Source organism: Sebastes umbrosus, chromosome 6 (genome assembly GCF_015220745.1).
Source record: "Sebastes umbrosus isolate fSebUmb1 chromosome 6, fSebUmb1.pri, whole genome shotgun sequence".
In the NCBI taxonomy this organism is placed as follows: Eukaryota; Metazoa; Chordata; class Actinopteri; order Perciformes; family Sebastidae; genus Sebastes; species Sebastes umbrosus.
Window position 1 is genome coordinate 1,408,343 of NC_051274.1, and position 16,066 is coordinate 1,424,408.

The 16,066-nt window shown below is 42.8% G+C and overlaps 1 protein-coding gene across 4 annotated transcripts in view; it reads right to left on the minus strand.

The window, feature by feature from the left end:
- magi3a (membrane associated guanylate kinase, WW and PDZ domain containing 3a) overlaps positions 1-16,066 on the minus strand; it is a 185,266-nt gene that overhangs the window by 13,333 nt on the left and 155,867 nt on the right. For all 4 annotated transcript variants that reach the window (XM_037771389.1, XM_037771390.1, XM_037771391.1 and 1 more), the window contains 5 exons: positions 12,110-12,310; positions 8,398-9,015; positions 5,042-5,073; positions 3,955-4,216; positions 1,589-1,683 (listed from right to left, as the gene is read on the minus strand). In XM_037771389.1, the coding sequence (XP_037627317.1) occupies positions 1,589-1,683; positions 3,955-4,216; positions 5,042-5,073; positions 8,398-9,015; positions 12,110-12,310 (1,208 nt within the window). The remainder of the gene's footprint in view (positions 1-1,588; positions 1,684-3,954; positions 4,217-5,041; positions 5,074-8,397; positions 9,016-12,109; positions 12,311-16,066) is intronic.

The following is a 16,066-nucleotide window of genomic DNA, read 5'->3' on the forward strand; positions in this document are numbered from 1 at the left end:
GAAAGTGTACAAGGGTTTATATCATTATGATAGCAGCATATGATGGTCATTCACATGCTTTTTTATGTTTCATGAGTTGCTGCAGCAATTTTTGTGTTGATACCATTTGTTACACAGATTTGGTGCTAAATTTAACCATTTTTTACCACTGGAGAATTGATAAAAATGATAATTATCCCTCCAAAATACCACATTAAGACACCAAGACCTTGAGGAACACCATAGAAAAAGCCATGCTGTGATTTGGTATCAAAAACTTTTGACATTTTGAGATTTCTGCAAGAATTGCATTTTTTGGTGATTGGATGGCGAGCACTTCTGTTGAGTAAACTGCTCAGAAAACCTCTTATTGTCAATCTAGCTAGGAAAGCCATTCATCCTCTGAATGCTCTAGATCTCTAGTTTGATCCCTCCATCCTCTGAATGCTCTAGGTCTCTAATCTGATCCATCCATCCTCTGAATGCTCTAGGTCTCTAGTTTGATCCATCCATCCTCTGAATGCTCTAGGTCTCTAGTCTGATCCATCCATCCTCTGAATGCTCTAGGTCTCTAGTTTGATCCATCCATCCTCTGAATGCTCTAGGTCTCTAGTTTGATCCATCCATCCTCTGAATGCTCTAGGTCTCTAATCTGATCCATCCATCCTCTGAATGCTCTAGGTCTCTAGTTTGATCCATCCATCCTCTGAATGCTCTAGGTCTCTAGTCTGATCCATCCATCCTCTGAATGCTCTAGGTCTCTAGTTTGATCCATCCATCCTCTGAATGCTCTAGGTCTCTAGTCTGATCCATCCGTCCTCTGAATGCTCTAGGTCTCCAGTTTGTGGCTGTAAAGTTTCATGAAGCTGTGATTATCCTAGAGGTCACCACAGGTCATTTTATACAGAGAGGTCAAGTGTGACAGTTGGGCTCATTGGATCCAAAAGAATCTCAGCTTTACAGTCATATCCAACTTATGTATTTCGGAGACTGTTTAGGGACCCCAGTATGCAGAAATATTCAAATATACCATTTTTAGAATAGTCAAAAATAACACATTCATACTGCATTTTTGCCCCAAAACTGCATGTGATTATCATAAAGTGGGCATGCCTGTAAAGGGGAGACTCATGGGTACCCAGAGAACCCATTTACATTCACATAACTGGAGGTCAGAGGTCAAGGGATCCCTGTGAAAATGGCCATGCCAGTTTTTCCTCGACAAAATTTAGCCTAATTTGGAGCGTTATTTAGCCTCTTTCCCCACAAGCTAGTATGACATGGTTGGTGATGATGGATTCTAGTTTCATATGATACCAGTAGCTTAACCTGAGCCTGCTACAGCCTCTGAAAGACAGTAAAGTCGGTCTGAGGTTAAGTTGCTTTGAGCATCTGATGCCGCGTTTCCTACGTGCAAAATTTGGTTGTTGTTTTTTTGACAATCCATTTCCCCATTGTCCTACAGCAAGAGCAGCTATTTAACTGAATGCAGCTCAAATATTGATTTGCTTGGTGTCTGACTGCCGTGGTCTAGTATCTGAGGGTTTGGGATTCTAGCAGCCCATCAAGCCTGGTTGTAAACGGCTGGACCCGCTGCTACGGTACCTACCGGCTGATCCGGCCCCTCGCCCCCGAGGACTCTGAAGCCAAAGCCGGACTCCTGGTTCCTTTTGATGTACACATCCAGGTCCTTGGTGTTAAGAGCTGCAGAGAGAGGAGGACAGTAGGGAACGTTTCTTATTCGCCATGAAGACAAGACCCATGAATTATGCGGTTTGTATGTTCTGTGTTTATCGGGCATGTGGGTAATATATAATGCAGTGGTTGTAAGCCTGCGGTCAAGGCCAGCAAGTTTAAAGAAATATTTGATTCAAATATCTAAAAGTTTATAATATTTTATAATGTCTTGCTTAGATAAGAGATAACATCTTTAGCTTTCTTTTGTCAGATAAAATGCCCTAAAGTAATATGAAATGATTTAAATTCACAAGTAGAGCAAATAAATGATTAAAAATTGATGAATGGATAAGTTGTGATCAACAGAAAACCTTTGCTCTGTTTCATATTATTGTACATTTAATACCACATAATGTTGATCAGACAAAACAAGCCATTTTAAAACATCAATTTAAACTCTTGTGGGCATCATTATCTTTGACAATACTTTTCTACCGGAGGAATAATTTGTATGATTGCTAGATAAGTAGGGGGTGTAACGATTCATCTACTATATCGATGTATCGATTTCTATTCCTACAATACAACTACATCGATAGGTACTCGACAAGTTATCCTTCACGGGAGACGTATATCAATATAACATCGATTTGAAACGTAAAAATCGATTGTATCGATATTAAGAATTTGCACTTTGTATTTAAGGACGACAAATGTTATATGAATTAGTATTGAATTAGTATTAGTAAAGAAATGTTAAACGTAACTCCAGTTCTCCAGACATGCCCGAGCTCTGCTCTCTGCAGCGTGAGCGCGCATCCATGACTCCTCCTCTCTCACCAGGTAGCGGCTGGAGGGAGATGAGCAGCGGTCTGCAGGAGACAGGGAGCGGCTTCAACCACAAGAGCTTTCCCCGTGCGCTGTCGGTTTTTCATTCAGAGAAAATGACTTTCCTTTCCCCCGTCATGATATATACTGTATGTGAATGCAGCATCAGCCTCACGTATCCAACAGGAGAGCAGACGGTCCGCGAGGCAAAGTATCACGACAAGTGATGGGAGTAAAGTAAAAAACTAAACAGAAACTCAACTAACGTTAGTCTAACATAGTTTAAAATGTCTTTCCAGATGTTTTCAGGTATGAAAAGACCCCAAATGAACACTGTAGGTGGACTATTTGATTACTATAATAAGATTATTTAAACAGCGTTTGTACAGGAATAATTCTGCCATTAATCGTTGTTTACTTGTTTATATCCATAATTAATTTATCCCTGATTCCCTAACAAGAAAAGCTTTGAGGAATCCTGACCTGCTCTGTCCAGTATCACATATTTATTTCACAGTCACACTGACTGAATTTTTGGCAAAAAAAGTTACTGTATCGATTTCAAATCATTGAATCGTATCGTATCGCTCTAGATGAGCCAAATATTGTCCTGAATCGTATCGGAACCATGGAAATCGTATCGTAGTAAAAGCATATCGTTACACCCCTCTAGATAAGCTACAATTACCGCCTCACAGTTGTATGCCTCCACCAACCAGTCAAGTTGCAGTTTACATCCATGTCTGTCCAAAAGTTAAAGACTTTTGTGTGAAATTGATTAGCATACGAGTTCTCGAGTTATGGCCGAAAACATGTTTTGTGAGGTCACAGCGACCTTTGACCACCAAATTCTAATCAGTTCATCCTTGAGTCCAGTTTCTTCAAAATTGTGGCAAATTTGAAGAAATTCCTTCCAGATGTTCCAGAGATATCCCGTTCAAAAGAATGGTACGGACGTGAGGTCACAGTGACCTTGGCTTTTGACCTTTTAACAACCAAAATCAGTTCAGTTCATCCTTGAGTCCAAGTGAAAAGGACCGCTCTAGGAGGTCCTTCCTACCAGCTGTACAACCAGCCCCCTCTGAGTCAGTGACATTTTGTTAATTGCTCATTTTTATATTGCTAAATTTTGTTTATTGCTAATTCTTGTATATTGCCAAGTTTTGTATTGAAAAGTACTCTTTAGTTTTTTTGCACAATATTTTGGTCTATTTTGCTAAGCTGCTTTAACACGCTATAAATCTGTGCCAAGTTTGAAGAAATTCCGTCCAGGTGTACCTATCCATATCGTGGTCACAAGAATGAGACGCACGGACGGACAACTCAAAAACACGGCGGCATTATGTCATTAGTCTTGTCACACACGCATCCAAGATCATGTTGAATAGTATCAAGAGGGTGGCCCCTTTCAACAGGGGCTTGAGCCAGGGGGGCTGAAAACCGCTCATGCATTTCATGGTGTACACTCACGCTTGCTGTCCAACAAGGCCTTGGACTTGAGGTAGAGCTCAGACGCGTCTGGTTTGGGTGAAGACGAGCGCAGGGTGTTGGTGGGGAAAGGGAGCGGGTTGGGGGCCACCTCGGGCTGACCGAGGGCCTCTGTGCTGTTCATCTCCTGACGCTGTGGCGGTGCGATGGGCTGGGAGCTTGGATGGGGGGCCTGCTGGGCTGCGGGATGAAGCACCTGTTGAGGAGTAGGCTGGGATATGCCTTGGGACATGGGAGCTGTGCACTGCAAGGCAGAAAACATACTTCTAAGAACACTGTAAATGTATTCTACCCCTATATAAGGCAAGGTAAACCGCCAAAAATATTCTAAATATAGCGTACACTTAAACTGATATTGATCATTTTAGGTGAGCCTTTCTTTTAGGTGGCTAAAATACGTTTACGCTGGCAGCCCCGTCCACAGCAGTACATTGCTTTGCTTCCGTGTGGTAACTCCTGTCTGCTTCACCAAGCTGGGGGCGTGCTGACCGCCATCTACTGTAGGTAATACACTGACTATGGATAAGTAGCTCATACAACCCCACTACAAAACTATCCCTTTAAGGTGGGCTTACCCTCCAGAATGACAATCCTAAACTCCTGCACATGCCTTCATTTTCAAAAATAGTGCAACCACACATTGTAATCCTGTATTAAACCAATAAAACAGTATGAGTAAGCCTGTTGTTGCCTCTCTATTTTGAGAGTGCAGCATGGAGGAGCAGCCCAAGAACAAGCTGTTGAACATGGCATATCATCTTAAACACCCATACGCAGAGGGATGTTGAGTTGCTGTTTGCCAGGAGCCAGCATATTTACCCACATGCAGTTCCAGAAATAACAGCCTGGCTAATGTGGGCTCACTGAATAATGTAGCTAACAACAAGCTTCCACAGCACACACACACACACACACACACACACACACACACACACACTAAGTGGTGCTTGCGGTAACCAAGCTAAGAACCTTTTCTGTTGAATAATTCAGCTGCAGTTTTATCATCAGTACATTCTTTGTTTCATCCTACGAAATGGAAGAAACATTAAAAAGAGTTGTTTCAACTTACTGGTTTTAGGGATTTCACAGGAGATGTCTGACCTGGAAGGAGAAAGATAGAGGTGGATGTTAAATTCTACATTCAATTCATTAAGAAAAACAACAAACATCTATTCAAACATAAAGCTTAAAGGATGAGTTGTTCATCTATCTGTCTTCACTGCACTGACCTGTTGGCTTCCAGTGTGGTGCTTCACTGAACATCCTCTACACATACTCTGCACTTTGTTTTCAGTCACTTAGTGAAATAAGTAATAGTGCCTATAGGTTTTTTAGAACTGAAGTTTTTAGGGCTGTCAAAGTCGACGCGATAATAACCCGTTAACACAAATTAGATTTAACGCCACTCATTTTATTAACGCAACTTGCGTTTTTTAGATTGTAGCGGACTCCGGTTTAAAGCTAAAGTGAAAATACTGACATCATATGAGAAAACGTGAGGAATCCGGTGGTACCAACCATGTCATAATAAGTACATTGGGAATTTATCAGTTCACTCAGTAACATCTTTTGTTTCTATTAGGGCTGTCAAATTGAACGCGATAATAATGCGTTAACACAACTAGATCACCATAGAGTGAAGATACTGGCAGCATATGAAACTAAACAACCTAAGGAATCCATCGGTACCAACCATGTCATACTAGCTTGTCAGGAGGGAGGTTAAATAACAATCCAAAGTTGTGCTGAATTTTGGCGAGGAAAAACTGTCATGGCCATTTTCAAAGGGGTCCCTTGACCTCTGACCTCCAGATCAGTGAATGTAAATGGGTTCTCTGGGTACCCACGAGTCTCCCCTTTACAGACATGCCCACTTTATGATAATCACATGCAGTTTGGGGCAAGTCATAGTCAAGTCAGCACACTGACACACTGACAGCTGTTGTTGCCTGTTGGGCTGCAGTTTGCCATGTTATGATTGGAACATATTGTTTTATGCTAAATGCAGTACCCGTGAGGGTTTCTGGATCAATATCTGTCATTGTTTTGTGTTGTTAATTGATTTACATAATAAATATATACATAAAATTGCATAAAGCAGCATATTTGCCCACTCCCATGTTGATAAGAGTATTAAATATTTGACAAATTTCCCTTTGAGGTACATTTGGAACAGATTAAAACTGTGTGATTCATTTGTGATTAATTGCTATTAACTATTTTAAGCGATTGACGGTCCTACTGTAGTTCTTTTCATTTAACCTCACTCTGCTTTCCTCTCTGCTGTCAGTGAGTCACAGTGTAATCCAACCAGTAGGGGGCAGTATACTCCAGTTGCAAAAATGACTTCCATGTCACTACAGGATGGGAGACACAGAGGTGACCCTAGGCCATGGGAAACATGCACTACTCTGGGTTAAACTTGCCAGCTGTCTGCTACACTACCAGAACACTGGAAATATCTGCAGTCTGTAGCTTTCAATAACCACTTTTTGATGACATCAACAGAATTAAATACATTTACTGAATGGGGTGGGTTTCGGATACATTTTTAATAAGTTTGATTAATTCCTTTTCAAATATTAGTAATGCAAAAGTACTGAAGGTATCTACCTGCTCATATCATATCATATCATCGAGTGCAACTGAGTGCAGTTAATGTCCCACGGGAGAGGGTACTGTATCTCATTTCCAGATTTAAATCCCGAACAGGGATCAGGGCCAAATCATTTCCTGTTTCATCTCTCTGCTGCTGTCATCGGAAGGGAGTTCTAGCCGCTGGCTGGGAGCAAAGCCTAACCTAATCCTGGTTTATGGGTGACTTGAGGGAAGCCCTGCGGTGATGCTCTTTTTAGTCTTGGAAAGCTGTGATCTCCTGCCCCTTTTTAAGCAGCAACACACACCCTGCATATGCACACCTACCATCAAAAGAATCCATATAAGGCTGGCACAAATGGGCAAATAATTAGTTAATAACAGCAGCGCACGCACACACACGCACACAAGGGACAAGCCCCAGGAGCTCAGAGCGGAGCCCAGCTGAGTACATCTGATATGTGGGTGCAACACTGATCTCTGGAATCTAGGCTACTGCACTGCAGTAAAGGCAAAAGGGAACAAGCCCTTCGAATCTGTGAACGCCTCAAGTAAGAAGAAGGGCAATAATTACCCACCATGCACTCCTTCCCTCCTTCTCTCTTTCTCTCTGAGCAACGAGTGAATCACTGAAAACTGCCACCTCTCTTCTCCTTCCCAGCACAGCTCACCACGTGACTAAGCATGACTTCCTCCCTGTTTGGTGAAGGTGCATGGTGCATGATGCAGAGTTGGTGTGGACCAGAGAGCGTGAAATTGCTTTATTTAACATCGGGAGAATCTGTGTGTCCAAGCAATACCTCCAGAAAACCACAGTCCACCCTGGTATTTATAGATTAAAACATGTTGCTAAATCTCAACTCAACTAAGTTTAACAATGTTGCTTTCTCTCTTAAAGGGCCAGTGTGTAGCATTTAGGGGGATCTATTGGCAGAAATTGGAATATAATATAATAGTAGTTTTTATTCAGTCATTACACAATAAAATAAATATAAACAGTATATACAATCTAGTATACAATATGACTGAAAAGGCACAGACAGAAGCATAATGCTTATATATGCCTATCCTAAATTCTTATCAATTTAGGCTACCCTCCAGAAAATCAAAATAATCATCAAAAAATAAAATCAATAAAAAAATAAAATCGAATTAAAAAATAAAATCATGTAAAAAAATAAAATCAAATATAAAAAAAAAAAATCATAAAAAATCAATAAAAAAGAAAAACAATTAAAAAAAGAAAGTCATATAAAAAAAGAATATCAAATTAAAAAAAAGTAAATCAAATAAAAAAAAATGAAATAAAATAAAATCACTTAAACAGGCGTTAAAAAGTATGTCTTCTTTAGGGTATAATCAGCTGAAAATAAGAATTGTGTTTTCGTTAGCTTAGAATGAGCCGTTATTATCTGCAACCTCACCACTTGATGCCGCCAAAACCTTCACTGTACCTTAATGAAATTCATTTCAAATGCAAGCAGGTGGGCTTCTCACCTCTGTTGTTTCATTAATTGCTTTCTTTTGGGAGAAGGGAAAGTAAGATAGAGGGACAGACTACAGGCGACACAAAGCTGTGTGGGGATTAAACTGATTTCAGCAGCGTGGGACTAAAGCTCCAGACTATCTCCGGGCACTAACACCTGTTTGTTGTCTGAACAGTAACCTGAGTAGATTAATACAGACAGCAGCGATTTAACAGAAGAGATGTCACAGCGTCAGCACTGTAACCCCCGCCAGCTGCGACATACTTCTGAGGATTAGTTCCATGTTGCAGGCTTACCTGCAGCTGCAGTGAACACATTTCCACTCTCGTTTCTGCCAACTCACCTCCTCTGAGCACCAGAACGTTGACCTCGCTGCCCACGGGAAAGTCTTTGAGGATGTCCACCACCTGGGAGTGGCTCAGCGTCTGGACGTTTTGTCTGTTGATCTCCTTGATGACGTCGCCCTTCAACAGGCCGCGGCACCACTGGGCGTCCAGGATCATCTTCACTTTTTGGCCCAGGGGGCAGTCGGCGATGGCGAAGCCGAAACCTCCGGGGCCTTTCACCAAGGGCACGCTCACCAGCTCCGGCTGCAGCAGAGTGGGGTCAGGGCCTTCTTGGTTGTGAGGAAGGTGGTGGTGCTGGTGAGGATGGTGGTGGTGACGTCCTCCGTTGGTCATGGGTGGTACGGCAGCAGTCTGCCTGGAGAGGGTTCCTCCGTCTGGGACTGTGTAGTGGGGGTCCTGTGGCGTGGAGGTTGAGGGGGAAGGGGAAGTGTCCTTGGAGGTGGAGAGGCCTCCTGAGGCCTCCTCGCTGCTGCTGGAGTCCTCAGGCAGGGGGTAGCCCCGGCACAGGACCATATCCACGTACTGGTTGATGGGGATGGTCTGGAACATCTGCACCACATCAGCGTGAGTCTTCCCCAGCACACACGCCCCATTGATGTCCACAATCACGTCACCTAAAAGAACAAAGAAACTAGGGCTGTTAATCACTTAAAATAGTTAATAGCGATTAATTAATCGCATATTTTTTATCTGTTCAAAATGTTCCTTAAAGGGAGTTTTGTCAAGTAGTTAATACTCGTATCAACATGGGAGGGGGCTAATATGCTGCTTTATGTAAATGTATGTATATATTTATTATTGGAAATCAATCAACACAAAACAATGACAGATATTGATCCAGAAACCCTCACAGGTACTGCATTTAGCATAAAACAATATGCTCAATTCATAACATGGCAAACTGCAGCCCAACAGGCAACAACAGCTGTCAGTGTGTCAGTGTGCTGACTTGACTATGACTTGCCCCAAACTGCATGTGATTATCATAAAGTAGGCATGTCTGTAAAGGGGAGACTGGTGGATACCCATAGAACCCATTTACATTCACATATCTGGAGGTCAGAGGTCAAGGGACCCCTTTGAAAATGGCCATGACAGTTTTTCCTCGCCAAAATTTAGCGCAAGTTTGGAGCGTTATTCGGCCTCCTTCCTGGCAAGTTTCCTTAGGTTTTCTAGTTTAATGTGATGTTAGTATCTTCACCTTAGCTCTAAAACTGAGCCCGCTACCACCTATGAAGAAGAAAGATCAGTTGTGTTAATGCGTTAAAGAAATTAGTGGCGTTAAAATGAATTTGCGTGAACACGTTATCGCGTTAACTTTGACATCCCTAAAAGAAACATTTGTTAAATTTGACAGTGGGGACTGTGATCACTACATCAGCACACAAGTGCAAATAAAAGAAGAAACACTAATGTCGCTGACAAAGTTATCACAATAAAGTCATAATTATGGAGCTGGATTGCACAAGTAGAATCTGTTTCTCCTTCTGCTCTTCAGAAAATTCAAAGATGTTAATGTGGATGGAGAGAGCGAGCGAGAGTATAAAATAGAACAAGATCACTGACATGCCGCTCTCCTCTTCCTCCTTTCATCTCCCTACAAGGGGGAGGGAGACTCTCATCACCCCTCGCCTGGCTGAGATACAGGCCTGGATGGATGGCCGGCTGAATTGCTGACTGGCTCGCTGGCTGAAAGCCCAGTGGAGAATTCAGCCCACCTACACAATCAATACCCTCTCCTAGCAAACACAGCTAAGGTTTCACTCTGAAATGAGCTCCATATCACGATGCAGTGCCTGTTCAGAACCCACTACACATATCTCTAATGACTTATCTAATAACTAACCATCCACAAAACAATATTGTGGGTAAAAGTCTCAGAAACTTAAAAAACATTCCACCCTTGGCATAAATAAAGTCTCCAGGCCTGTAGTCAGAAAGTCTTCAATCCAGAAGAATGTTACACAGTTCAGTACTTCCTGTTATTACCTAATAATTACATTCATTTTTTAGTTTAATCAATTACCTTCCTTCCCAATGGAACTGAAACATTGAAAACAATGACTTTGTATTCTACGTTCACGTTGATTCTCAGCAGCTGCAGCAGCAGCAGCACTGCTGTGGCTGGAAGACCTTTCAATGCAATCGATATGACTGTAATGTGAATCCAGAAGCACTTCTCTAACAGTAATTCTGATTACTACAATCACCATGCATGTGATTACAGTGTTTATATGTATAATAAAAGGGAATTTACTCAGCCACTGACATGCGGGTGCTACTAAAGTAGCGCTAGTGAGTTTATAGACCGCTTCAATGGAATTGCAATAGCTTGGATCTCTGTTTACTTCCTGTCAGCTGATGTCATTCAAAGACACTGCAACAGGAAATAAACTGGGATACATTTGGAAGGTTTACAACTATGAAATGGTCTATAGAAAGCAGACTAGCAAAGCTACATGTAGCATACATGTCTGTGTTGTTTGAATGCATGTCAGTGTGCTGACTTGCCAAAAACTGCATGTGATTATCATAAAGTGGGCATGTCTGTAAAGGGGAGACTCGTGGGTACCCATAGAACCCATTTACATTCACTGATCTGGAGGTCAGAGGTCAAGGGACCTCTTTGAAAATGGCCATGACAGTTTTTCCTCACCACAATTTTGTGTAACTGTTGAGCGTTATTTAGCCTCCTTCCCGACAAGCTAGTATGACATGGTTGGTACCAATGGATTCCTTAGGTTTTCTAGTTTCAAAAATATTTTGACATAACTATCCATTTAAAAAATTAGACAGATTAAAGTTATGAAAAAAACATGGTTGTGTTCTGTTCTACCTCGGTTGGGGGTATCTTAGTTCCTCTACTTAAACTCCTGCATGTACACATCATACAGATAGGCAGGCTTTGTCACCCAGCAGCCTTTGCAGGACTATTACATCTGTTATATATGACTGCATATAAAATACGGGTGTCAACCATAAAATGAACATGTGCTTTATTGACAGAAGTTTCCTATTTTTAGAGCTGCTCCACTGAACACTGAAACTTGATCAAGCAATATGCCATTCACGCTAAAGAACCTGTTCTCTAAATGTGTGTACTCGGGGTACATGAAACGGTATTATGTACAGTACGTATGTGGATGCCAAGTCGAGTGTCACTGTGTGCATAGGCGTACATGCCATGCAAACATTATGCGTGAATGCGACACTAGATTATGTTTTGTTTAGACAAGTAATAAAAGCCTGTTTGTCTCTCCTTAACTCTTCTTTCTAGCAATTCAATAGCATTTTGAACATGTAGGATGGCTCTAAGGAAGCTAAGCCAGTCAAGATAATGGAGATCACTTTCATAAAGGGCAGCTGTGGCTCAGAAGGTAGAGCAGGTTGTCCACCAATCGGAAGGTCGGTGGTTCAATCCCCAGCTGCTCTGAGTCACATGTCGATGTGTCCTTGAGCAAGACACTTAACCCCAAATGTCTCCCGAAGGCATAGCCATCGGTGTGTGAATGAGTATTTAGATTAGATCCTGATGGACAAAGATGGCACCTTAGCAGCCTCTGCCATCAGTGTATGAATGTGTGTGTGAATGGGTGAATGCTGACATGTAGTGTAAAGAGCTTTGAGTGGTCGGAAGACTAGAAAAGCGCTATATAAATGCAAGTCTATTTACCATAAACAGTCTGGGGTCTGTGGGGGAAGACATACCTGAGGCAATTTTGTTGTCATGCGCAGCAGGCCCATCTGGAAGAACGTTTTTGACCTGAAGGAACTCGTCGGGTCGGTCTCCTCCTATAATGGTGAACCCAAAGCCCTGGGGGCTTTTTCTGAGCGCCGTCTGCAGGATGGAGCCCTGCAGCTGAGACGGATCTCGCGTGAAGACCCGCGCTCCCCTACTGGGCTCCTCCGCTGTAGGGATGACGGTGGGAAAACAGAGGAGAGAGATTGACAAGGGGTAATGGACAGGGAAATGGAGAAACATATCTTTAATGGCCTAATTAGTGTAATCACTAAATTGCTTCTGTTGCCTCCACTTGAGCACATTACACAGTTGTATTCTAACAATAAATAGTGAGGTATAAAATTCAGCTTTTATATTACATGAAGTGGCATTAAATCTATAGATGAGAGCAGCACATCTTAAAAGTTCACAGATTTACGTGCCGACACGGACTATGTGATGAGTAAGCGTGCATGTGTGTGTGAAAACGAGCCCGAGAAACTGAAAAGCTTTCTCACAAATTGCCATGTGTCTCCATCATAACAACATTGGCACAGTGACAATGTGTTTGACAGCACGTCACTCACTGCTGGTAATTACACGAACACTCTGGGAGCATCGTGATTTAAGTGCAAACTCAAACAAATCACACATGCACTGCACGCGCACACACATATACACACAAAACTTGCGAGTCTGCTGTGAATCTGTTTATGAAGCTAATAAACATCCAGTTATTGCATAATGTCCATATTCTGCCCCGGCCTCACCGCAAAACAACCAATTCCTTTCACTGCGGTGATGAATCCGTCCTGAAACGCGCCTGACATTTTCCAGGTAAACTTTTCATTGCAAATTTCCTTTTGTGGAGCCTGAGCCTGCAGGATGTGTAAAATGGGGCAACTTTTTAGAAGACAGGAAAGGAATTATATTAGACGGTGTGTGTGTGTGTGTGTGTAGTTGTGAGGAAGAGAGCGAGATAAGAGCGATGAGACAGAAAGAGACAGAGAGAAATAGAGTTAGCCTTGACAGAAAGAGGGAAATTCTAACTAAATTCTAGCTCGCCCTTCCCTGTGGTGTGTGAGCCTATGAGATAGTGAGTTATGTGCCGTGTCCCTGCATGCTGGGCTTCTTCCCTGGCAGTTCCCACACTGATAGATGGTGGGACATCAATCTCATTAGGGAGGCTACAGATAGAAGCAAAGCCGCCGCCGCCGCCCCCCCCCCCTTCCTCCAACACCACTCTCAATGTGTGTGTGTGTGTGTCATGGGATTTTGATTTGCATAATTGCATAGCAATTGGCAGATGACCGCCCTGAAGAAAAGAAAAAAAGATTGTGATTAACATGACATTCCAGCATCGGAGCTGTGTCAAAGATATTTTCAAGATTATATATGTAAATTGATGTTGCACAAGCGTATGCATCAGACGGCAACCTCTGGGTCTGGGAATTGTATGCGGAAGTACCTTAAACTTGCATTCTTTCTAACAGCCAGCAGGGGGCGACTCCTCTGGTTGTATAGAAGTCTGTGAGAAAATGAGCCTACTTCTCTCTTGATTTATTACCTCAGTAAACATTGTAAACATGAGTTTATGGTTTCAATCACTAGTTTTAAGTCTTCTTCAATACAGCATGATGTTCATTTAGTAAATGATGGTCCCATTTAGAGTCAGATAGACCATAAAGCAGGGGATGCTTTAGGGCGTGGCTACCTTATGACTGTCAGGTCGCTACCATGGCGTTTGTCCGGTCTGGGAGTTTTAGAACTTTAACCCTTTCACAGTGTGTTTTCACTTCATGAAAGTTAATTGTTACATTTTGGTCACCTAAAAATGTCTTATTCAGTGTTCGGTTGACCTTAGCTCCACCCTCTAGTGTCACTTCTGGTTACAAAAAAACAACTTGGCAATGGCATAAAAACCACAATACCAAGATAGCGACTGTCAAAAACAAAGATGGCGACGGCATAAAACCACGATGGCGACGGCATTAAAACAAGATGGCAACAGCAAAAACTAAGAATATGACGGCATTAAACCAAGATGGCAAGGGCCAAAATGCCAAACTTGAGGCTTCAAAACCGTAGTCCACAATCCAATGGGTGACATCATGGTGACTACGTCCACTTCTTATATACAGTCCATGGTATGCATGCATAACATGAAATTCCTCATGACAATTTAAGGTGTGGGCATGTGTGCAATATGTTGGTTTGACATGATTCACACCGCCCCCAGGCCTTCCGTGTTCACACACTACATTAAGAGACTGTCAGCACCGCTTCTTACATGATCACCATGAAAGCAACGCTGACAGAGGAGTGAAGAGAGAGCGGGGAGTGGGATGAGGAGGGGGCTATACACCGCAGCCATGTTTACATGGTCTTGATTAAGCCGTGGGCCACAAAGGGACAGTCTGTATTCTCGGGGGTGAGGTGATTATATGAAATGTCAGACAGGATTGTCAGCGCTGTAATTACGGCTGAGCACAGTGCTGCGCTTTGCTCCTGTGCTCTGCAACATTGTCTGGGGGGGGGGTCAGGCAAAGCCAGCCTTGTCAAAACAGTGTTTAGATGCCACCTCACGTACGTCCGCACACTCCATACTAGACCACTGGCCATTAATTCTCATTAACAAGGGTGGGAAGGTGCAGAATGTGCACAGGGGGAGGCAGCTGAAGCTGGAGGCTTGGAGGTGGTGCACAGGGGCTGCGGCGAGGCTCAGCCGTGGGAGGTGGGGTCTGCGTACAACAGAGTGAGGCAGACAGCTCTGTCCAAAGGGTGTCTGAAATACAGAGGCTAGCTGGAATACTAATGTGTTCACGCTTTGTGTGTGCGCTTCATAGATGAGTAGAATAATTCTTACTCATGTTACAACAACAAAACGCGTCTCAGAGCTTCACGTTGACGGAGAAGAGGGTGATTAGAGCAGTCAAGCAGCAGCGTTCGCCACAGGTGGTAAATGATGAACAGATGACCCAGTAGAAACGCAATTTATGATCATAATTCACTTTCAACCGCAGTCCCCTCCTTCCCCTTCTCCATCTCTCGGCTCTCTCTCCCCTCCTCTGTTCCAAAGAGATCTTTGAACTGCGGCGAATGACGGGGGCAAAAGCATTTTCAAAGAGACCTCAGAGCTCTCTCCCGATTTCATAATCTACTTGTCAAAATGAATTCTGCCGCCCAGTGAAGCGCTGCTCCATTATTCAAATTGAATATCATTGCTTCAGAGGCTATGGGCTGTTTATCAGCGGCCCGTCAACTGTTAGAACATCTTCCAGACAGATATCTCAGCATGACGGAGAGGATAAAAGTGCCCTAGTATTTGGATAACTCATCCAATACCTTGTTATATAGCTTTTTTATCTTCACTGAACAAAAAGATAAAACTATAATGCCAGAACCTGCGTCTCAATAAGGCTGTGGCTTCATAACGCCTGAACAGCAGGAGGAGTAGGAAAAACAAATGTAAAAGTTACTGAACTAAAGCACAATGGGGGGGGGGGGGGGGGGGGGGTTAACTACACACTGACTGCCACCATTATTTATTTTTGAAAACCATTTTGTGTAATAAATGTTGTGAAAGGTGAGAAGTATTTACATGCATCCTCTCTTGTCAGTACTGAATGCAGTTTGAGTGACATAATACCGGCCATGAAACTTATAAGACTAGAGTCTACAGCCATACAAGACATTATGCACAGAGGCATTTTGAGCTAAATGCTAACGTCACTATGCTAACATGCTCACAATGACCATTTGAACCAGAGACTGTATATAAAGATGGACGACATGACAGCTCCCCAAAAGTGAAGCGAAAACATCTGGAACGTCCCCTGGTGGCTGGCTGCAGTACAGGTCATGAATCCCGCCCCCTCCATGTTAGAGGATGGGACATGGACCAAACTAAAAAGTCAAAGTACACGTGAAATACATGTTTCCCA